This window comes from Sphaeroforma arctica (assembly GCF_001186125.1).
Source record: "Sphaeroforma arctica JP610 unplaced genomic scaffold supercont1.34, whole genome shotgun sequence".
In the NCBI taxonomy this organism is placed as follows: domain Eukaryota; class Ichthyosporea; order Ichthyophonida; genus Sphaeroforma; species Sphaeroforma arctica.
The window spans coordinates 15,001-40,000 of record NW_014040524.1 but is presented as its reverse complement, the minus strand read 5'-3'; the positions used below and the strand labels follow the sequence as shown (position 1 = coordinate 40,000).

Below are 25,000 nucleotides of genomic sequence, written 5' to 3'. Positions count from 1 at the left end.
ATAAATGCGCGCACATACATACATACACATACACGCATAACCCCCCCTCAATAGATAACATGGATGAACAAAGAGAAGCCCCTGACGGGCCTGCTAGCAAGCAGAGAAGACAAAGTATTCAGACTGAGTCAATAACCGAGAAGTTAAATGACATATACGGGTTTGCTATGGATGTGGTTGAGGTATGTGAGCCGATGATTTGTTTGCAACTTTAATACGGAAATGGATATACTTACAAATCATGTACATGCCTATTGATGTGCAATTCTATATCCTACAAATTTGTTTGCATTAGGCGAGTTGATCTTTTGCACTATACTTTTTTTACCAGAGACACACATAGCATGATTTGCTCGTGCATTGCTTTGTAAAACTCATTCCCGAATCTGGAAAAGAGTGATATATGTCACCATACCGTATGAGTTTTATTCGGAAAATGCTTGTCTGTATTAATTATCTTGATATTAATTTAGTGCTAGACAAAATAAATACGGAGCTATGAAACACCTACTTCCCAGTTTGAAACCTTGTAAGATTGTATTGAAACACAGAACCAATTTTTAATTACTCTATGCAAATGCGTTTCCTCGAAAACTTGCATGCTTTGAAACTAACTAGTTGATTTAAAGAACACAAATATATATATATATATATATATATATATATAACTAATAATATATATATATATATATATATATATATATAGTATATATATATTATATTATGCATATATATATATATACAATATATCGGTATATGTATATATAGATACGTACATATATATATATGTATATGTATATATATATATATATGTGTATATGTATATATATATAGAGATATATATTTAGTTATGATTGTATGTATACATCTTTGATATGTGTATACGCGTATATGTATATATTTATATATATATATATATATATATATATAATATATATACATACATATATATAATATACACGTATATTATATAATATATATATATAATTATGATTGTATGTATACACCTTTGATATGTGTATACGCGTATATGTATATGTATATATATATACATGTACATATATATATGTGGGTGTATATATAAATTTATATATTTTATTAGTATTATGTGGGTGTGAGTGTGTGTTTGTGTTTGTATATGTATGTATACATATATATGTGCAGGTATAAATGTATATTATATGAAGTATATGTATATTTTTATGTTTTTTAACATGAATGAACAGTAGTATGGACCCGTCAGCTTCCAACTTTATGCCAACGCAGATACGGACGCCCGCCCCTAGATACTATTCCGCAGCCGCTGCACAAGTTGAAACAGATGAGAAGGATGCTTCTTCGCCTCCTAAGGTATTTGTAGGCTATGGTTGGACAGTTGTGAAACATTTTATCTGAAGCTCCTCTCACCCTACCTATACCAATGAGTCAGCCGCAGCACTTAGACTGTACATGACCACTACACGAGTGCAGACTACCATATGCACTACATTGTAGAACGATATGTAGTCAATCGTGTGTGGTTGTTGACGATAGTGTTGGCTGATATGAGTTGTTGTCATTGCCTTGTGTGTCAGTTCAAGGGTCGCAGTTGTTATGTTGTGTTGTCTGTGCTTGTATTTGTGCGTGCAGCATAGCTCTGGCGAACTCATTCCACTACACGTATGCTGCATGACCTCATCTATGCTAAGGCTACTGTTGGCAATCAACGCGTTCATCCTATATCGCTGAGAGTCTGTATTGTATGATTTTATCAATTGTGAATTAATACATATCGCCCAATATTGTCCTTATATCGTTCACCTTCCGAGTTGGTAATTGCATATCAAGTAACTTGCTTTCTACCAGTCATGTTGTGGCACTATCGAACTTTCCTCGTATGTTCTGATATTGTGCACGTGCGGGAGTCCTTCACTCAGAGACAGTCGCTAGATATAATAATACGATGGCCACTCTAGTTCAAAAGTCAGAAAGAATGTCTTGAACAGAACAAACTCACCGAGCCTTGTCACGCGGTTATGTTTGACATGTACGTTTCTCTAGGCGATCGTACATCTGGAGGGCGCCAACTTGCGCAAGAAGTATTTGCTGCACGAACTCAACAGGACGTTGGCGTCATCGTCAATGGTGGCTGTGCTACAGCACCACAGTCTCTCTGTAGAGGAGATGATGGCGTAAGTGACTACTTTTAAATGGGTGGTAGCTTGCTGAGTCTGGTGTTGATAGTGGTGCCTGTATCGCTGTGGGGGTAGTAGGCTATGAACAGGCACAACCAGGGCTTTACCTACAGATTGCTTTGCTCAGAGTTGTGGATAGAAGTGTATTTATATGGAGTGTGATTTAACACATGTACAGCACATCTTGAAATGCTGTCACGACATGTCACCGCCTCGCCTGTACTAGATTCTCTCGCAGAGACCACTTTTGCCTTTGTTGCTATTACAAAGCCGAGTAGTTGATCCAAATTCCCACTCATCTTTTGGACTGCATGTTTTGAAAACAGGTTTCGTCAGACGCTCAAGGCCAAGAATTTGGAGTTCACAATTGTACGGAACAAACTTACGCGGAAGGCTCTTGCAGGTGTGCATCGGTTCTTAGTCTTCCCACTCCACTCGCGTCTCAAGTAGCCCATCTACTCACGAATTACTCAAGGCTATAATGACCAACCCGATCGCAGGGTGTGCAAATTCACACGCGGAGATGGCAGCTATGTGAGATCTGCTGTCCTTGCTTTGCTAATGACATGGCTTGCATTGCTAATAACATGGCTTACATTACTAATGACATGGCTTGCATTGCTAATGACATGGCTTGCATTGCTAATGACATGGCTTGCATTGCTAATGACATGGCTTGCATTGCTAATGACATGGCTTGCATTGCTAATGACATGGCTTGCATTGCTGATGACATGGCTTACATTGCCAATGACATGGCTTGCATTGCTAATGACATGGCTTACATTGCTAATGGCATGGCTGGCATTGCTAATGACATGGCTTGCATTGCTAATGACATGGCTTGCATTGCTAATGACATGGCTTGCATTGCTAACGACATGGCTTACATTGCTAACGACATGGCTTGCATTGCTAATGACATGGCTTACATTGCTAATAACATGGCTGGCATTGCTAATGACATGATATCGAACAAGAGACTGAATCCGCAAGCGTTGACTTGGCCCAGTACAGCCGCCTTCACGTTTTGTTTCTGGTGTCTTGTGATTCTGACGGGTGTTAGTTAGCGTTGGTTGTTTGTTGATTCGTTCATACTGTACTGTACTAACCTCTGCCCTGGATCTGCGCCTCATTCATAAAGGGTGTCTTGTGATTCTGTTGGGTGTAAGTTAGTGTTGGTTGGTTGTTTAATTGTTCATACTGTACTATCCTCTGCCCTGGATCTGCGCCTCCTTCGTAAAGGGTGTTGTTGTGCCATACCACTGTTGCACGTGTTGCAGCATTCATGACAACGTTCCCCCACGCTCTCCCTTTGGCAGGGACGTCGTATGCCCAGTTGTCTACGCTATTCCGCAGTACAACATGTATTGTGTACAGTGCCGAGCCCGGCGTGAAGGATTTGATGGAGGTTCTGAAAAAGGAGAAGAAGATGGTAAGTTTGTGTTTACCACCGTGAGCTGTTACTTCTGTTTGTACCTGTGTGGATATGTATGTGTATGCACGATGATGTCTTTTATCTGTGTACCAGCGATAGCTTATGGTAGCTAAGTAATATATGCATCAGAAAGGTTTCTGCTGCGGTGGGGTGTAGAGTAGGTAGTTGGTATATGTTGTGATGATTCTTTTGCATATCACTACACATTAAAGTAAAGCGTGAGAGCACGTGACGTGGTGTTTAAAGATATGTAAAATGTTTCACAAACAATTGTTGTTAAGCAATCATATATTTACGCAATTATAATATGTTTAAGCAACTATATTATGTTCAAGCAATTATAATATGTTCAAGCAATTATAATATGGTCAAGCAATTATAATATGCTTAATCAATTGCTCTATGTTCGAGCAATTATAATATGTTTAAGCAATTGCTATATATTTAAGCAATTATGATATGTTCAAGTAATTTATGTTAAGCAATTATAATGTTTAAACAATTACAATATGTTCAAGCAATTATATTTTTAAGCAATGTACAAACGAGTGCTCAAACGTTCACAGCATTCCTGCATAATTGCTTAAATGCGCATAATGCGATGCGAAATCTATACCACAGCGTCTGTTGTGGTGCATTCTGCTGTACGTTTATACTGCGAATGGTCTGCTATGGCACACGTGTATGTGCTCCGTGTAGTAGTTGTAGCGCTTGTCTCAAAGTGCTCCTCTTTTTAAACACTGCTGTGCTACCCTTCATCCGAACATGTGGAATTAAAGCAGAACTGCCATTATTAATTATTATCATGCCTCTCCTCCCACCTGTTGTTAACATGCCTCTCCTCTCACCAGTTGTTAACATGCCTCTCCTCTCACCAGTTATTAACATGCCTCTCCTCTCACCAGTTGTTAACATGCCTCTCCTCTTACCAGTTGTTAACATGCCTCTCCTCTCACCAGTGGTTAACATGCCTCTCCTCTCACCAGTTATTAACATGCCTCTCCTCTCACCAGTTATTAACATGCCTCTCCTCTCACCAGTTTTTAACATGCCTCTCCTCTCACCAGTTATTAACATGCCTCTCCACTCACCAGTTATTAACATGCCTTTCCTCTCACCAGTAGTTAACATGCCTCTCCTCACCACACCATCTGCATCAGATCTTGCTGGGTGTGCACGTGGATAGTTTTACGTTAGACGTTGAGCAAGTGCAAAAGTATATCAAATTGCCTTCGCTGGAGGACCAACGCGCCCAAATCCTGTCGCTCATCAACCAGCCTGCTCAGCTGCTGGCGTCGTTATTAACGGTCTGTTACTCGCGTGTGGATGTGCATGTATGCCATAGTTGTCTCTGTCTCTGTGTCGCGGTATTGTCATTAGGCTCATAGACTTGTTGTATGGTGTTGTGTGGTATAGTGACCATGCCTTCGGTTGTTTCTTGCGTCATTATTAAATGCATTCGGTTGATTCTTGAGTCGTTATTAACGGTCTGTTACTCGCTTGTGGTTGTGCATGTATGCCATAGTTATCTCTGTCTCTGTGTCGCGGTATTGTCATTAGGCTATAGGCTCATAGACTTGTTGTATGGTGTTGTGTGGTATAGTGTCCATGCCATCGGTTGCTTCTTGCGTCGTTATTAAATGCATTCAGTTGATTATTGCGTCGTTATTAACGGTCTGTTACCCGCTTGTGGTTGTGCATGTATGCCATAGTTGTCTCTGTGTCTGTGTCGCGGTATTGTTATTAGGCTATAGGCTCATAGTCTGGTATGGTGTTGTGTGGTGTAGTGTCCTTGCCTTCGGTTGATTCTTGCGTCGTTATTAACGGTCTGTTACTCGCTTGTGGTTGTGCATGTATGCCATAGTTGTCTCTGTCTCTGTGTCGCTGTATTGTTATTAGGCTATAGGCTCATAGTCTTGTATGGTGTTGTGTGGTAGAGTGACCATGCCTTCGGTTGCTTCTTGCGTCGTTATTAACGGTCGGTTACTTGCGTGTGTTTGTGCATGTATGCCATAGTTATCTGTGTCCTGTATTCTTGTTAGCTTGTTAGGGTATGGGCTCATAGTCTTGTATGGTATTGTGTCCTTGCCTTTGGTTTGCGTGCAAATGCCGAACAAGTCGCAGAACGAGTAGTATAGGTCATCTGCTGTTGGGGGTTGCTGTTGGGTTTGTTAATGTCCTGTGAGCTCATGCCTCCGCTCAGGTGGGAAGTTTCAAGAAGATTTTTGTGTTCTATTTAGGAGGCTGTGGATTTTGCTGGCTCTTCGTTGAGTTTTAGGTTTGGAGTTTAGCTAAAAACCCTAACCCAGTTGAGCGGGCGATCTCGAATTATGATTCGTTTGTGTATCAATCTCAACTTCGTATAGCTTCTGATACGCCTATGTTTGTCTTGTTCACTCGACCACCACAGAGAGGACCTCAAGAGTTGGTGTCGTTACTGCAACGGCATGCGGACGAGGCCAACAAAGACAAACCTGAGGAGTAATCGCAGTAATCATTTGTATGATCAAGTCTGAATAAATGTGATACTGCATAATACGCAGTATGGATGGGTCAAATCTATGGCATGTACCTTGGAGAGTTATAAATCTATGGCATATACCTTGGAAAGTTATAAATCTATGGCATATACCTTGGATAAGTATAATCTATGGCATATACCTTGGAGAGTTATAGTTCACATAAGATGGACGTCGTTTCTGATGCGAAAGATAATAGACAAAAGCCTATCATATTCTTGATTGGCATGGTGTAAATTAATCTGTGCAACAGCCTTCTCATATGGGCTTCATAATGCATACATTTGAAGATGGGGTAGTCCACCTGTATGATAGAATGATTACATTGCAAAGCAGAGCACTGACTGTTTTACATTTGAAGATGGGGCTATAATCCACTTGTATGATAGAATGACTACATTGCAAAGCAGAGCACTGACTGTTTTACATTTGAAGATGGGACTATAGTCCACATGTATGATAGAATGACTACATTGCAAAGCAGAGCACTGACTGTTTTCTGGACTGTCAGTAGAGAGCGCATTGACTGCACAGGCCAACACGCATGGGAGAGACTGCCAATTCCTCAACACAACAACGATACAGTGAGTATGGAACATATAGGGCATGTGGAGATATGAGCCCCATCACTACGAGCAATTGTACACTCAGTTCAACACCTTTGGTATGTTTGGACATTTAGACTAACAAGCAAGACCTCTGGATGCCGCTGGGCAGTTTCATCAGTGCTGCACAGTAGACAGATACCCACCCCACCCAAACTAAGCCGACCTACTGCAATTGACAGAAGGTATAAAAGCAGTTCCCTGCTGAGGTATGAGGGACTGGGGCTGAACTTTGTAGTCATTACAAACTTCAACTTCGAGGTTGTAAGATGGCGTGTGGTACTGGATTCGAGACAAGCTCTATCAAGCACCTACAATTACTACCCCTCCATTGCATGACCGTATGCTTTGTTCTTCTGTAGCACCTACAATTTCCAACAAGTACTGTTTTTAATGGTCGGCTGATGCTGCCCACCCTCAATGGAGGATAGAGTGATCACACACTGTAGCATTCATACACAATATTGTTGCGTTTCTCAATATGCATTACCTCAGTGCAACAAGTCAGTGTATTCGTGTACTTTGCTTGATAGATGAACCTTCCGCTTAAACAATTTCAAAATTATACCGTGTACCCTGGTCTGAGAATACCGGATCTTCAGTACAGTACCTTTACTTAAACTACGCATCTATTTTAACTTGTGTCAAAAGTTTACCTTAGAAGTATTTGTGCTAGCCTGATTCTGGACTATAGTATTAAACGAAAGTTAGTGAATTGTATCTCATTTTCCCATGGTATCAGTCAATGTCCTTAGGTCACTTAGTATCAGTAATAGCCTACTAGTTGTAGATTTGCAAAAAAGAACCCCCCCCCCCCATCGCAGGCCTCACTCTTTGTTTGTAACAAATCGGCGAATACTGACGGGACGAAGGCATTGTGAGCGACTCAGGCTTTTTTGAACTAGATGCAAACTACATTGGAAAGTTTTAGTAAGGATAGATGCGAACTTTGTATGAATCTTTAGTAAGGATAGATGCAAACTATATTTGAAAGTTTTAGTAAGGATAGATGCGAACTATGTATGAAACTTTAGTAAGGATAGATGCAAACTATATTTGAAAGTTTTAGTAAGGATAGATGCGAACTTTGTATGAAACTTTAGTAAGGATAGATGCAAACTATATTTGAAAGTTTTAGTAAGGATAAATGCGAACTTTGTATGAAACTTTAGTAAGGATAGATGCAAACTATATTTGAAAGTTTTAGTAAGGATAGATGCGAACTTTGTATGAAACTTTAGGAAGGATAGATGCAAACTATATTTGAAAGTTTTAGTAAGGATAGATACAAACTATACTTGAATGTTTAGCAAGGAGGGAATGCCAATTGTGGCCCCGTCTGTGAATACATGGGCGCCTGATAAAAATTTACATGCAGTTTTCGTTTTAAACATTTACTTACCGACCAACCCTGATACACTAATTTAGGCACAGTTTGAAACTTGATTTACGACAAATTTACCCATATAACTTTATACATAGCAACTCTTAATTTTCTACATCTACTGCAACTGCTTCTTTGCTGAACATTCAAATGTTGAAGTCTACTTTCAAGTTCCAACTACTGCTTGCCACCACAGATAATATTGTTATCCCAATGCTTACATGTAGAAAATATTCATCATCCAACATAGGCAGCACAAAAGCCATATTTCGCTTTCAGGAGTATTCCCACCCCGGGCTATAAGTGATACAGCATGCAGGAAAGTTTGTCTTTGTATGCTTAAATGCTCTGGATTAATATAGCTTCAGACCTGAAGTAGTTTCATAGCCTCCTTTAAAAAAGAACAGTAAGTTGCTATGTAAAATTTTAAACATATTTTATTTAACGTTCGGATCGAAGTGCAGTCTGTGCACTGTGTGCAGTGTGCACTTGTGCAGAGTGTATTTTAGACAGTGCAGTCTGTGCACTGTGTGCAGTGTGCACTTGTGCAGAGTGTATTTTAGACAGTGCAGTCTGTGCACTGTGTGCAGTGTGCACTTGTGCAGAGTGTATTTTAGACAGTGCAGTCTGTGTACTGTGTGCAGTGTGCACTTGTGCAGAGTGTATTTTAGACAGTGCAGTGCAGACTGTTGTGGCCTACGAGTGCGGAGTGGCGAGTGCTCACTGCTCACTGCTCACTACTGTCTGGTGAATGGTGACTGGTGACTGGTGACCATCGGTCATCGGGCATCGGTCAACAGTCAACTGTCATTGACATTCACATCAGACATCAGGATTGGTCCGGCGTTTTGTACTCCTTTCCCGCGTATTTTCTCACGACATCTATTTATATCTGGCCTCAGTGGCCAGTCAGTATTGGTTTATTTTGGTATAGGCCAATGCACAGCAATTTAGCTTGCACACTTGCTCGTATCCTCATTAGGCAAATTCCAAACACAAATAAACGTAAACAACGCAAATATTAATATATTTTTTATCACAAAAAGGCATTGACATCTCATGATGACATGCCCGCGACACAGGAGAATCAAGAATGTCAACAACAACGATATAGTGCAAACACACTGGCCCCCCAATATGCACTTTGAAAGTTCAATGCGATAAATAAACTATGCAGGCCCTCCGACGCGCACAAATCACAGCTCGCTCATTTTCTACCGCACGATACAATATGGTTAAGGTTGGAGACAAGATCCCCGCGGGAACATTCAAGGTACGTACACCTGCACCTGTTCTGAACACTTTATTTCACATACACCTGCACCTGTTCTGAACACTTTATTTCTTTAACCTGTACAATTAGTAGATATAACTGTTTTGCAACTAGTATATAGAAGTACTTCTTGATGCGCATCGTTGGCAGTTCTAGTGCATTCTTTTGAAGTATATCTGTCTGTTCTCTCCAGTCTATATATACTCAACTGTATTCTGCTGAAGCGCTATGTTGTACCTGGTCATCCGTCGATGTTTTTACTTTTGGGTTGAAGCCCCACACACGGTGTAGTGAGTTGCTAGTGTTTCTATGCAGAATCGAGTTATTTGCTGGCCATAAGAGTGCTCCCATGATGGTATCTCTCACATCCCTCATATCCTATGTCTCTCACCTGTTTAACTTTATTTATCGAACAGATTATCCGGGATGGTGCCCCCACTGATGTGCCCACTTCAGAAGTCTTCGACGGAAAGAAGGTTGTGGTTCTAGGGTATGTCTGTTTTCCGTAGGACGGTAGTATGTTTAAGACGGTGATCTTTGACAGTCTACCTATTGTTGTATTTGTTCTATAGCGGCTATACTGTTCTCATGCAGCAGCGGTCCTATGCAAAGTCTTCACATGTGTTAAACTAGCCTACACCACTTTTGGCGTGAGAGGTTTATATGGACATTTGCCGCACTCAATGTAACTGCTCCTACTGCAGTGAGTTGCTAGTGTTTCTATGCAGAATCGAGTTATTTGCTGGCCATAAGAGTGCTCCCATGCAATTTAATAATTCAGATATTTCGGAAGCCTGTACCGGGGTTTTGTGTACTGGTGGCTAGTTCTTCGCGGAGTCAGTACATTTTTATCTTTAACCCGAGTGACCACAAAATTTTCTCATTGTGCTATTTCAATATTATTTTCTCTTTCTATCTATACCATATAGTGTTCCAGGAGCTTTCACACCCACTTGCTCTAATAGTCATCTGCCTGGTTACATCGAGAAAGACGCTGAGATCAAGAACAAAGGCGTCGACAGTATCATCTGTCTATCCGTGAATGATTGCTTTGTGATGGATGCATGGAGCAAGGACGTGGGTGCTACAGGCAAGGTACATATGAGGTTTCTATAAAGCTTTGTCTATTGATCTATTCAACTTAAACTGGTTGAACCAGTGGTATCGGTCCCTGTACACCCGAAAATGGTGTTAAGAATGGTGGGTCTGCATCTCGCGCTGTGAACTCTGCGACGGATTGAAGACACTAATCCTTCAAGGTTGTATTCAGTGGTCACTTAATTCAACCCCTTGTACATCCGTAAGGGAGGTCGGATATGTATTGTTAGTTGTCGTGCGTTTAGAGTCTTTGTATTTGTATTAACCACGGCAGAGATGCCGGGTGTGTTTTATGGTTTATCTAGTAGGCATGAATGTTTACTCATATAAAGGTGTACATGGAATATATAGATTGTTGTTGTACTTGAGACCATATTATAGGTAAATACTCTTGTATGGGTTATTTACTCTATCAATCCAGCTCGATGGCCCCCGATACCCCTAAATTAATTTGTGACACTAAGCCACAGCTCATTATACACTGCCCTGCTTTGTTTATTTTAGTCTGTGCACATAAGCAAATAATTTCTCTGTCCTCAATTGGATTGGAGGTTGTGATTCGCCTCGCTTCTATTTGGGACGAAAGTGCGTCACCCTATATAATTATGCCGTACTACATACAATGCGTTGGTATCTTCAAGCTTCCCATGGTTTATTTTGTGCTAATGAAACCCAAATACCCGCTGCCCAGGTGGACTTGTACGCTGACGGTGGAGCCACATGGCACAAGGCTGCGGATCTGGCCCAAGATCTGGGTGACTTTGGCGGACCCCGCGCGCAGCGCTACAGCATGGTGGTGGAGAACGGAGAGATTAAATCCCTCAATGTGGAGCCAGCCGCAGCCGACCAGTGCTCTTTTGCGCCTAATATCCTCAAGCAGTTGTAAAAGCCACTTGTGCTGTCTCTGCATACGTACATTCACAGTGGTGATTGATTTGACCGTCACAAGTATAATGGGTCTCAGCAGTGGTGAAAATTACACCATTGAGATCTTGCCGCCAAATGAATGGTGCGCGTAGTTGCGATGTATATATAGTATAAAGCAGAAAATATGGAGAAAACAATTATTAAAATCGGTTTGCTCTCGAGTTGAGAAAGTAATTGGTTAACTAATATTCTCATTTTGTTTAATACGATTTTATTTACATTGTAATGGATAGCATATTGAGATTCATTCGAATGTAAATATGATCATGGCCATTTGCACTTTGCACTTGGACTAACTCAATAGCCAGACATCAGTGGTGTTCGAGTGGTATTGTAAATCTAATTTAAATACTTTTTCTTTTGCCTTCATGCTTTTATTTACATCGACTAAAATAATTAAGTATCGTTGTAGAGAATATATAGTATGCATTTCGACATGCTTAGTCACGAATATATTCTATGTAAAACTCAACCTTGACAAAGCATCAATTCGATATTCGAGATGATATAATATCTCCAAATATGAGATGCATACAGTGGCGGTAGCATCAAACCTAATGGATTAAATCAGTCCGAATAATACGAACCCTTTTATTGAACTGCGCTACTGGAGTACGAATGGAACAATTTTTGTGTGGAAGGGCATGGTGGACGTACAACCATCCACTGTCCGTTCTAGATCGACGCTGTCGTATTTCTGCACGAAAAATCGCGCAACTTTATGCGGCGGCCAGCCATTCAAGCATACACGCAGGACAGCGAACCAGTTCTCCTAAACAACACCGTCAGCCGCGTACTTGGCAGCTGTGTACGTGAACTCGGAGTTACGGCCAAATCCTTCTGGGCCGAAATCTTTTCCGTAGCACCCTTTACAGTATGGTGTATCCTCTCGCATGCACTCTGCCCCAAGAGAGAGTGCCTTAGCACAGCCGTTGCATTTGAAACACTGCTTATGCCATGGCTTTCCGCCCACGCTGAGTTTCTCTGCGGGGTAAACGGATTTCATACACTTCGAACACTTCTCACTTTGTACGGTGACACGCACGCCAGTCTGTAGGATGGAGGAATCAACTCTAGGCTTTAAGAGATAGTGCGTATAATTTTCTAACTCATCACTCTGGGATTCAGTTTTAATGAAAATCACTCATGGAACGCTGTATATGTGATAAATTGAATGTGTGACTAGAAGGTTGTGTTGCATATACGAACAACTTATACGTCGATTGTTATCTTTCAATAGATAGTAGTTATCCGTGGAGTAAATGAGCACAGGAAGGGCCATGATAAACACTAAACAGTGCTACTAATAGTGTGTGTTCCCCACATTCACCGACTGCGCACATATACCACTGCCATCTAGCATTTTATGAAATCATCGTCAAAAGGTCGTATGTGACACTACCAACGAACACACAATACACCTTTCACCACTTAAATAGCTAAACAACTACCTATTACACTCTAAACCCTACACAACAAACCATTGTACATTATAAGTTTCATCTTTAAATGAAGTACCTACCGTTCTGCGAGTCCAGCCAACGGCAGCGTTCGTGTTAGGAATAGTTTTACTTGGCTGTTTGGAGAGTACCTGAACACATGTCTGACAGGTAGGATTGCCAAACACCAATGCATACGCACCTGCTCCGATTTCCGATGCACAGGTCTTACATTTGAAGCACTGTGTAAATCAGTTTACGCATTAGCGATCATACCACAACAAATGCTGGTAGTGTTGCTTAATTTCCATGATGGCAAATGCACATGACTATCTGATTTCTCTGTCATAGCCGACTTAAAAAACTCGTCATTCAAGTATTATATAATCACGATGAAGTATTTAGCATTTTACGCGCTCGCTGACAGCGAACCAGTCATATAGATGTACTGATAGGTCACTCATGTACAATGTGTTGCCTCACAGAACCAAGCAATCTAATGCATCCACAATACAAAAGTTTTCTACCATCTCTTGACTTTGGATAGAAATGCATTAAGATGTGCACAAACAAAATCAAAATCCACGATTCATACATACCTGTTTATGGTATTTGGCGTCTCCAGCTTCTAAGTACTGCACAGCTTCGAGTGCTTCGCTACAACCGTTACATCTGGGGAGGGTTTGCTGAGCCATCATAGTGGGGATTTTATGTAAAATATAGAGGATAGTGGCAGGATTCTGCTGTAGCAGGTGTGTAACCTTAGCTGCAGCCGAATGCTCTCTTTTGTATAGATGTTGTGATAGACAGCAATGACAACAGCTGATGACTAGGTGTGAATATATGACTAGGAGTGTGCTCAAGACTTCAGGTCTCTTGATTAGAAGGCTTTTACAGATGCTACATAACGAACATCGGGAAATAAGACCGGTGGCCATATTCTGCCACCCAGATTGGCACAATAGGCAATTACCGTATTGACCACTTCGCCGACCAACACAGAAAAATTCTACCCCACCGAATATAAAGATCCTTATCGCTATCGAGAGAGATCAGTGGTATATGTTGTAAATTGCTTTTGGTTGTCGCAAATGGGGATCAATTATACTACCCTAAACCAGCGAGAGAATCTGATTTAGTACAAACAAAATGTTTGACATAAAATAAATACAAAAAAATACAACTATTTCTAGTTCCAGGCACACTTTCTACTACTGCTACTAGTAGAGAGCGATAAAACGGCTGTGATCTCCATCAGCCATCTCTAGTGGGAGACCAGAGGTTCACTTTAAAAAATACATCCCTAGTTCGTCATGATATCCGCACCGTTGCCTCCGAGCAAGCGCTGCTTTACTGATCATCATTCTGTTACGTGTGTGAGCAACGAACTTTTGTAAAAGCAAGTCGTGAATTTCAAAACATACGGACCTCCAATAAAGGCATATACTCTCCTCCGTGTTCATACGAGCTTCTTTGTTATTAGCACTTCGAACAGAATTTTATTCCTCTGGATTACATATTGTAAGTAGTGATTCATCTACTACTTGGCTCTACTCTTCAATACAAGGTTAGTGCATGAAAGATCAGTATCGACAGGATGCAGGACCCATCACCTACACCTACATATCTGGTGATGCCCTCACATGTCGAGACCAACCGCCCAGGTTCTGACAATTGTGGATCTCTAAAAATATCAACCACGCGTAAGCAGTACAATCTTAGTCAAGACTCTGTGGTGGTGGATATCGATAACCATGATAACGGTACCCTTGGTTTAGTACATACAAATGAGAAAGCTGTATCAGACGGCCATGCAGCATTGCAAGTTCACAACGTTGAGAACATACACAGTGACACAGACAAATTCCAGATGGGGACCAGTGTGGAACAGGGTGCCAATGACAGTGGAGCATATAACGGCACAGGGCGGCAGAGAGATCAAGGGAGCAGTAAACCAGCCAGAAAGCAGTGGACACTGGAGCAGCAGATGCAGCAAGACGCCCGAGTCGTCACCCAGGCCGTTTACACGTAAGTGATTTAGTGCGGATTGACTCAAGCTAGTGGTCTGTTTACGTGTACTCAGAGGCCATACCCTGTGTTCAGTTGAAGTTTGTATAGTGCTGGTTCGTGGTATCACAGTGGTTGGATATTTCGTGGCGTGTGCGTTGTCCGCCTCTCTCACGCCCTTCAGCACCAACCGCACATGAAGTGTGCAACGTCTGTCATGAGGGTCACTTGTATCGTTACACCTACGTAGCTCATCTGACTATTCCACTGGCCATGTCTGCAGTTTCACTAGACCAGTGAATTTTCACTGCAGTAGGTAGGAACATAACAGCTTCACAATTGTATGTATGTGGGTAATTGTTTTGTAGGCACCTATCACTTCATATCAGCTACGAATCGAACTAGAAAACAAATCTCCTGTGTGTCGCAATTCTGCCTGATTCTCATTTGACATCAGAGCTATTGAGCTCATCCTGGTCGTAATACGGTTAGTCAGTTTCGCATTGCTCCCCCGTGACTGACTCTATGGGGTTCATTCTGCTGGCTGCGTGGCAAGTGAGCTAGCGGCCTCCTCTGTCTCGGTGTTTGACATATTTGTTCACCCGTCGTCGCTACTGTAGTGTGCTGTTCTTTCGATTTGTAACGCTGGTGACGCTATTACAATGCCTCTGTGACCCAAACAAAAGTTGACAAATCACCTATTGTGCTATCCGCTTACTTACATGTTGTGTTAACTGTAGAAATTGCAGCTGTTCTTTTGTGCACTTGTTAATCGAATAGTTTAACTGTCGACAGCGGATATGTATCAAATTATTCGAGCAGAAACGTGGCTATATTATATGTTGTATATGGTTGTTATGGCGTTGTATATGGTTGTTATGGCGTTGTATATGGTTGTTATGGTGTTGTGTATGGTTGTTGTGGCGTATATAAAGACTTCGCTACAAATTTAACGTCAGATAAATTCACATTAAATTTCAACTTATTGTCTTGAGAAGTGAATGTTAGAAACTTGTAGGTAACGGAGCGTGCACCAGGTAACACACCACTGTCAGAACAAGACTTAAAAAGTTTTTCTTTTATTAATTGATTAGTTCTAAATCACGAGTTTATTTATTCAGCCGCAAACTTCGGCAATTTCCCTTTTTTTTTCCACATCCTTTCAAACAATATAAAGGATGCAGTTGCATGCTTTTATCCGATACAGTATATCAGTAGTATGTCCGGTAGATGGACTGTATGAGCAAGCTTATGAAAGTAATGCGTTTATCAGATACAATATATCAGTAGTATATCCAGTAGATGGACTGTATGAGCAAGCTTACGATAGTAATGCTTTTATCAGACACAATATATCAGTAGTATATCCAGTAGATGGACTGTATGAGCACGATTAAAAAAGTACGAAACAAGCTTGTCCATTATCTATGTGCTGAGATTTTGCTGGCCCGTGAGACTAGCCGACTTGACAGCTTCGTTGTACGCCTACGTCTAATTTGTCTGACACTGCTGAGTGGATCTTAAGTACACAGTCCAGTTGCAGGGCTTTGTGTTTTCAACCGCACCGGTCGATCACAGTCACACATACATGACGGGTTAGCTGCATTGTTTGTTGTGAGTTTAAGCGTATGCTTTGTCTAACACACACTAGTGAGCACGCGAGGAGAACTATCAAGTTTCAGAATCGATTTCAAAGTGGAGTTTTAGGGTCGTTGGCACCTCTGATCTCCTATATAGGCACTATTGTATCTGGCTATGTATATTTGTGACGATAACGCAAGCTAAGAGAATCTTACCCATTCCACGGATACTTACATACACCAGTGCAATATTATTCAACAGCATCTATTATGCACCAATGTAATTCTGTGCATGGTCCTACAACAGTACTAACATACATCAGTGTAATATCGTTCATGGTACCACAACAGCGAGGATGGCACACGTCTCTTTGGCTTAGATGCTGAACTGGAAGTGAAGATGAGAGAAACGCACGACCCCAATATGGAGAACAATATCATACGCTGGTTGGAAAAAATGACCGAGATCAAGGTTCGCACGGTGCTGAGGTGTTTATATATGTATATATATATATATATATATATATATATATATATATATATATATATATATATATATACATATATATATATATATATATATATATATGTCTGTATGTATATATATATATATATATATATATATATACTATATATATATACATCCTATATACATATATATATATATATATTAGATATACATATATATATATATATATATATATATATATATATATATATATATATACATATATGTGCAATTTCGTATAAACGTGAAACTAACAGTATATCCATCGTTCCCTTTTGAAGGTGTAAAAGTTGTTCGTTTCACCTTTCTCCTCGTGTGTAAACGGGATACACCGCAGATGTAGAAGCTACATGATGTAGAATTCTTCATATGCAAGGATAACTACACTTCAGATGTAGCAATTGATTCGCAATACATAATTTCCCATTTGGCAAGGATGCTGCAAAGTCACAGACTCGCGACACATTTTAAGGTGAGAAGATTCGAACTGATCTTCTTATATATACACCTATTCTGACGTGTTGTAGATTGTTGAAGACAGCACCATCAGCACAGAGGGGTGGCGCAGTGGTCTTGAAGACGGCGTGCTACTGTGCACTTTAGTGAACATCATCAGACCCGACACAATATCTGCCATCAACGAACCGGTAAATTCCTGACTTTAATTAGGCCAGCTCACGCCGTAAGCTGCTTGCACGCGTTCAAATATGCATTGACTCAAACCAGCAGCATACAACCCAAAATGCAATTGAGACCACATTTGCGCACTCCCTTTGCCAAGTCATAACGTCGTATACAACACACATATTCCACTGCGTGCTGTAGAGATCTAGAGCTGAATTGTGGCAATATACGAAATATTATTGTGTACAATTTCTTTAGCATAAAATAGCAATCTGCTACCTTTTCATAATTCAGATCCAAAATGGCCTCATCTCACCCATTTTCGATAAAACCATCAAACGCAACAGACATCCAAACTTGCAAAATTAGAGAACCTCCGGTCCTTCCAGGCTGGTTGCAAACAACTGAATGTGCCATCCGATGCGAAAATACACGTGAGCGACCTTCACAAGGGGAAGAATCTCAGGGACGTTCTGCATGCGCTTGAAAACTTTGCCAAATTTTGTGATAGTAGTGATGAAATTGAAGGTATGGAGATACGATTGCTCACTTCAAGTTGAGCAACTTCTCTACATGACGCTTCTCGAGTTCTCATCGCTTACAACTATTTAGATGTACAATATACGCTTTAAGAAGCATTGAGGTGACGTGAACTCTTCTACGTGTTCTGAAAACGTACTTGCTTTAACCTTGTGAATACGAGTTGACTCTGTCAAAGTATTGGAGTTCAGCTCTGAATATAAGAACAACACCTTAGCTCTGTCAACGTATTCGAGATCAGCTGAATATAAAAACAACACTTTGGCTCTGTCAAAGTATTGGAGTTCAGCTGAATACAAAAACAGCACCTTGGCTCTGTCAAAGTATTGGAGTTCAGCTGAATATAATAACAACGCCTTAGCTCTGTCAAAGTATTAGAGTTCAGCTCAATATAAGTACAACACCTTGGCTCTGTCAAAGTATTGGAGTTCAGCTCAATATAAGTACAACACCTTAGCTCTTTCAAAGTATAGGAGTTCAGCTCAATATAAGTACAACACCTTAGCTCTGTCAAAGTATTGGAGAGCAGCTGGATTTGCTGGATTGTGTAGATTGTCACAGAAGCGGTGCGAGTGGTTACACTCATTGGTTCATGATATCTAAACCCTAAAAACCTAAACAAAGTTGAACGATTCCAGGTTTTGAATAGAGGAAGTACTGTGACAAAGAGCAAGAGGTGGCAGTCCGTACAAACCAAGCCGAAAATAGGGTCTGTTGCTTCGCGTATTACAATTCTAGGACCAAGAAGTGTTTTATAATTCGATATTAGGGCCTGACTCTGCGCCTGGTGGTCATTTCCTTGTTTGTTTATCATTTTCATTTATGTTTGTCATTTCCATGTCTGTCTGTCATTTTCATGTATGTCTGTCATTTCCATGTATGTTTGTCATTTCCATGTATGTCTCTCATTTCCATGTATGACTGTCATTTCCCGGCATGTTTGTCATTTCCATGTCTATCTGTCATTTTCATGTATGTTTGTCATTTCCATGTATGTCTGTCATTTCCATGTATGTTTGTCATTTCCATGTATGTCTCTCATTTCCATGTATGACTGTCATTTCCCGGTATGTTTGTCATTTCCATGTCTATCTGTCATTTCCATGTATGTTTGTCATTTCCATGTATGTTTGTCATTTCCATGTCTGTCTGTCATTTTCATGTATGTCTGTCATTTCCATGTATGTCTGTCATTTCCATATATGTCTGTCCTTTCCATGTATGTCTGTCATTTCCATGTATGACTGTCATTTCCCGGTATGTTTGTCATTTCCATGTCTGTCTGTCATTTTCATGTATATCTGTCATTTCCATGTATGTTTGCCATTTCCATGTATGTTTGACATTTCCATGTATGTCTGTCATTTCCATGTATGTTTGTTGTTATACTCTGCAAGGGCTTGTCTTTCTTCCGCTCTTCTTGAAGCACGATATGAACTGATTCAAAATCGGGAACAGCTGAGTCCTATAACTTGTCTACGGTGAAACATACTATCACAGTAGGAGTCGTGCTTTTGTAATTGAAGGCAGTACAGTACGGATATACGTCGGAGACAGAACAAAATCTCGTTTTCATAGTATTGTAGGAGAAACGTATTGTTCTAGTATGAGTACTTTGAATACGACGTAATATATTGACGTGAGACTACACTGACTGCGTCGCATCTCTATGTAGGGAATGAGCTGTTCACTTTTGTCACGCAAATAAATAGCACATGAGTTCGTGTTGACAAACGTCGACTGTTTTGATTTGGCCTTTAGACTCCCTCACCCAGTTCTCAACTCATCGGCTCTCCTGTGTTCCTAGACACATCTCTGCCATGGGTCTTGAGGAGCAATTGCCCGTCAACCACGGGTCCTTCAAGCGCAACAACGGCCGAGTGGTGTACGGGATGGATGCTGAGCAGTGCGAGAAAGAGGTCGAAAGGTGAGAGCGTGGTCTCTGTATCGTCATCTCTGGCGTGAGCAGGCGACAGGTCATCGGGTTTCTATGTTACCGTGCCACAGTTGTCCGTCTTTGCGTTGTGCCGGGTTCGATGCGCACGTCGAGTGTCACCTCATATATATCATGCGTTAAAAAATCCGGTATTCATAATTGTTCTGCAACGTTCTTGCTGAAATTTGTAGAAAGAATTTCAACTTGTTTTTGATATCAGACCATCAATCAAAACCGAAAGTAGTTTAAACGTGTGTCCTCTGTCCAAGTACTACTCTGCCCCACTCACGCGTATTTCTTTATCTGTAGACGAATTCAAAACAAAGACGAGGAGAAGAAGCTGTGGGTGTGGATTGAAGGAGTCGTGAAGTGTAAACTAGAGTCTGACGATCCCATGGTACGGCTTTAATTTCATGGTGTACTATCTAAAGTTAGCTGGATAGGAATATACTTGTCCACTACCGGAAACCAAAACCAGTCTGCAGACTGAAAAAGTGAAAAGTGTAAATGCGTGATGGCTAAAATTTCAATTTGCAGTGGTAGATCGACACAACGGCAACACAGCGGCAATACATCGGCACAAATCTCAAAATGGATATCTGCTAACAACAACCAATCGGGGCGAGCGCTAATACAAGTTCGCTTTCAATGCAGGATGATATTCGGAGTGGCATCATAATGTGTCAGCTGGCGAATACGATCTGGCCTGGATCTTGCACCAAGTACAGTCTGGGACCCAATCCACTGTCGAGGATGGATAACCTTAATATATATCTCAAGGCATGCGTGGTAAGTCGATCATAATTCTGTATGTGATACTCATTCGCAAATTTCTGCCAACAAACCCAATGAAACATGGACTTATGTTTGCGGTGGCGTTGGTTTTTTAAATTATACGGGAAGTGGATGTTGAAATCTATCGATTCGGATGAAATCTAAGCGATGATGGCAGCACAGGCTCAGAATTATTAACAGGGCACTAACATGTAGGGGCAACAGTCACATACACTAACCGACAGTGACAGTCTAAAACAGTCACATACACTAACCGCCAGGGACAGTATCATTTATTCTGGAAGCACTTGTGCAACAATGATGACCGTGGTGTCTCCTCCTAATTCACTTGGCCCAACAGGACAACGGAGTTGACAAGGGCATCTGCTTCACTCCGTCTGATATTGAAGAGAGCCGATACAATGGCGTTCTTTCGCACATTCTGCAGATCTCACGAGTGGCTGCCCTAACCCCAGGTTTTAAAGGTATGGCTGTTGACTGGGGAGCATATTCAAACACTGCTCTGTGAATTGCGGCTGTATCTTGGACACCTTAATAGCGCGAGAGCTGCCATGAGCTACAACGTAGTCTATTTTCATATCATAACCATCACATTTGGTAACTATAGGAGGGTTACAACGTAGTCTATTTTCATATAACTATCACATTTTGATAACGATAGGAGTGTTACAACGTAGAGTCTATTTTCATATCATAGCCACCACATTTGGTAACTATAGGAGTGTTACAACGTAGTCTATTTTCATATAACTATCACATTTTGATAACGATATGAGTGATACAACGTAGAGTCTATTATCATATAACTATCACATTTGGTAACGATAGGAGTGTTGTAACGTAGAGTCTATTTTCATATAACTATCACATTTGGTAGCGATAGGAGTGTTGCAACGTAGAGTCTATTTTCATATAACTAACACATTTGGTAGCGATAGGAGTGTTGCACCGTAGAGTCTATTTTCATATAACTAACACATTCGGTAGCGATAGGAGTGTTGCAACGTAGAGTCTATTTTCATATAACTATCACATTTGGTAACGATAGGAGTGTGCATCCAACCTTTCAATTTTGCCAACATGCTCTAGGTGTCGTGGCACCATCGCGAGTTTGTCATGGTGATGCCAGTTTGATTAAAAGCAGGTCTGGATTTCTCAACCTGACTCCACCAGTACCCACGCATTTGTTCCGTTGTGGTTTTACCGTGAGATGTCCTTCATCTAGCTATCGTGTGCAATTAGAGTGTACGGTCGACATATCAAAACAAACTTCTATTGGTCGCTTAAAGGTGCTCAGCTGCACATTGTGTCTCGTATTGCAGGACCATACCTGGAGCCTGCGCACGAAGAATTAGCGAAACAGGCCAAAACCAAAGCCATGGCAGCCAATCGTGGTTTTTTTAGCGGGTTTATCGGCTTCTGTTTCAGTGCGGTGACGCTCTGCACTAAGTTTGTGGGGTATGTGGTGATCTCCCCAGTTTACGTTCCATATAGAATTGTGTCCTGGGCCATCGGCAAGTTGCGCGGCTCCCAAAAGGTATGTTCCTGTAATACAATCTCAATCGTCCAAGAGCTATGCTATAGATGAAAATAGATCCTACTAGAGGTGTAAGCACTGGAAGATCAGTCCTTGGGGTTGCTGAGTGTACGACCACTCACAATTATGTATGACTGGCAGTTAACAATCACGTGTGTATCAATGCTTGCTAATTGGTGCTAGTGCTGGGTTCCCATTTCTTTTAATTATGTATGACTGGTAGTTAACAATCACGTGTGTAGTCATGCTTGCTAATCAGTGCTAGTGCTGGGTTCCCATTTCTTTTAATTATGTATGACTGGTAGTTAACAATCACGTGTGTAGTAATGCTTGCTAATCAGTGCTAGTGCTGGGTTCCCATTTCTTTTAATTATGTATGACTGGTACTTAACAATCACGTGTGTAGTAATTCTTGCTAATCAGTGCTAGTGCAGCTATTCTGTTTTTAAGCGGGACATTCTTGTTCTTGATTATTGTTACCAGGTTGAAGCTCGTAGTAGTCGCACACCATTAATTCCGAAGAAAGCTGTTCTGGACCAGCACTCTCAACGAGCCTCATACGGTAGGATGTTCATTTGTGCGTGTACTGTGATACGTGCTTAAGCCGGTTTTTGCTTTATCCGGTATTTGTTTTTGTAGTTTACTGCTCATTGATGGGATTCTCTGTGTCTGATTTGTCTATTCTCGCTTTATTTTGTGCGACTCTCACTTCATCAAACTGCCTATGTTTAAAATGTATATTACCCCGAACTCAATCGTAGCATCTGATGCATAATAGGATGATCTACTGTAGTTTAGTGTACTTGAGTGTTTTGGCTCTGCTATTGCGTGTCATGGTCTGGATTTGCGTTCATATTATGGGATGTCGCGGTATGGACTGTTCAATCGTCGTATACTATGAGGATAGATAGTGCATTTTAACATCCGTTCTCTTGATAAATTATAACTTTATTTTTCTTGGTTTCAAATCGTGCTATATCTGCACGATTTGTTTGTCTGCGTGAAGCATTTATTATTTCATTACTAAATATGGATATTATTTGCCTATGGTTCCTACTTTCCTTCACCTTCTGTGTGTTATTTTGACGGATTGATTGTTTCCTACTATGGCCGTTGTATGAGCAAATATACCTCAATATGCGAACATATGGTTTGTATACCGATTGCTGAAACTGTGGCACAATCGTACCTACCAGTCTTCTTGTCGCTACAATAATAGCCTCTCAAGTCGTACCGATTTAACTACACGTACACACTCAGGTGCTTTTTACCTACACGTATACACTCAGGTGCATCCAACTACGAAAGAGACGAGACTGGCCGCTGGCGCGCGAAGTCTCCGGGCCGTCCATAGTTATTGTTTGTGAAAACCCCCACAGAAGTCATTCCGAGACACATTCACCGGCCCAAGTTGCTTTTGATCTGTGTACTGTGTAAATATGCTGGCCATACTTGCGAAAACGATATCGCTCCCACAGAAAAAAAACATCAAATAAACATGCAATCCGTAGCCCTGCTGCATTCTACATGTACACCAAACATTGGGTGTGTACGTACACGTGTTGATGCAAATAAAATACGTATACGTATCAGATCCAACGGTGATTTTAAGTAGGAAACTCGGTCAAAACACTTCTCGTGTACCTTCTGGCCTTGTTCTTCATACTGTATGGTATTTGCTGTACATTGGCTAAAGGATCAATATCATGAGACAACTATGGTGAGACTTCTCAAAATCACGACAAATCACATATCGTCTCTATTAATATTCGTAGAAAGCCCTGAGCATTATCAGGCTGAGGGTTTTCGAGAATTGGGATAACTGCCACTATGGACCTGAATGTAAATGCACCGTACTTTCTGTATCGACGCACTCCGGAACTTACGTACTTCATTTGTTGGTTGCACACATACAATGGATCCTATTCTGATGTGCAAAGAGAATGAGTTTACTTCATCTGTTGGTTGCATAATTCTATACTGATGTGCTAAGAGAATGAGTTTACTTCCTTTGTTGGTTGCATACATAGAATGGACTCTTTAGTGATGTGCAAAGAGGACTAGTTTACTTCATTTGTTGGTTGCATAATTCTATACTGATGTGCAAAGAGAATGAGTTTACTTCGTTTGTTGGTTGCATACATAGTATGGACTCTATACTGAGAATGAGTTTACTTCGTTTGTTAGTTGCATGCATAGTATGGACTCTATACTGATGTGCAAAGAGAATAAGTCTTCGCCTCGCATTCTTGTTAATAGTAAGCCTGTGGGTGGTACAGGCCCTCGGGTTTATTCAGTGCTCTCGTCAGTGGAGACGACGACTGGTACACTGCAGATGAGTGTAGTGATGATCCGCTTGGACGAGCCACTGACTCAAGTGCCACCTAACAAGAGTGAAAGTGATAAACGTTTGACAGGGAAGGATGATGCCCAATCGAGCACACAATACTCATAACTAGCATTCCATCGCAATATACGTATACGCTCCCAATCATATGCAATGCATGTATGTCCTGGATAGAACAGACCCTCAAAGTACACTCTCGCACTCGAATTCAATGGGCACATATAATAAGTAAACCCTCTGAGTACACTATTTACACGCACATTCAATAT

General features: G+C 41.0%; 4 protein-coding genes across 4 annotated transcripts in view; 3 read left to right on the top strand and 1 right to left on the bottom strand.

Moving 5' to 3' along the window:
• Nucleotides 1–3,244, top strand: part of SARC_00950 (hypothetical protein) — a gene marked incomplete at its 3' end in the record, with an annotated part of 4,136 nt that extends 892 nt beyond the window's left edge. The window contains exons 2-6 of the mRNA XM_014305332.1: nucleotides 55–182; nucleotides 1,267–1,350; nucleotides 2,041–2,171; nucleotides 2,501–2,620; nucleotides 2,698–3,244. Of these exons, the coding sequence (XP_014160807.1) occupies nucleotides 60–182; nucleotides 1,267–1,350; nucleotides 2,041–2,171; nucleotides 2,501–2,620; nucleotides 2,698–3,244 (1,005 nt within the window). The 5' untranslated portion in view covers nucleotides 55–59. The remainder of the gene's footprint in view (nucleotides 1–54; nucleotides 183–1,266; nucleotides 1,351–2,040; nucleotides 2,172–2,500; nucleotides 2,621–2,697) is intronic.
• A 5,988-nt stretch (nucleotides 3,245–9,232) lies between these two features.
• SARC_00949 (hypothetical protein) lies at nucleotides 9,233–11,600 on the top strand. Its single transcript, XM_014305331.1, has 4 exons — nucleotides 9,233–9,393; nucleotides 9,810–9,883; nucleotides 10,323–10,488; nucleotides 11,183–11,600. The coding sequence occupies exons 1-4, from the start codon at nucleotides 9,292–9,294 to the stop codon at nucleotides 11,375–11,377; spliced, it is 537 nt and encodes a 178-aa protein (XP_014160806.1). The 5' UTR covers nucleotides 9,233–9,291; the 3' UTR covers nucleotides 11,378–11,600.
• A 376-nt stretch (nucleotides 11,601–11,976) lies between these two features.
• SARC_00948 (hypothetical protein) lies at nucleotides 11,977–13,752 on the bottom strand. The gene is made up of 3 exons (XM_014305330.1): nucleotides 13,457–13,752; nucleotides 12,941–13,099; nucleotides 11,977–12,469 (listed from the first exon to the last, which is right to left on the bottom strand). Exons 1-3 carry the CDS (start codon nucleotides 13,553–13,555, stop codon nucleotides 12,191–12,193), a joined length of 537 nt encoding a protein of 178 aa, XP_014160805.1. The 5' UTR covers nucleotides 13,556–13,752; the 3' UTR covers nucleotides 11,977–12,190.
• A 380-nt stretch (nucleotides 13,753–14,132) lies between these two features.
• On the top strand, nucleotides 14,133–23,924 carry SARC_00947 (hypothetical protein). The gene is made up of 12 exons (XM_014305329.1): nucleotides 14,133–14,885; nucleotides 16,796–16,916; nucleotides 17,480–17,599; nucleotides 17,924–18,104; nucleotides 18,741–18,825; nucleotides 19,924–20,043; nucleotides 20,362–20,449; nucleotides 20,707–20,841; nucleotides 21,188–21,311; nucleotides 22,170–22,384; nucleotides 22,868–22,946; nucleotides 23,674–23,924. Exons 1-12 carry the CDS (start codon nucleotides 14,455–14,457, stop codon nucleotides 23,736–23,738), a joined length of 1,764 nt encoding a protein of 587 aa, XP_014160804.1. The 5' UTR covers nucleotides 14,133–14,454; the 3' UTR covers nucleotides 23,739–23,924.
• Nucleotides 23,925–25,000: the final 1,076 nt, after the last annotated feature.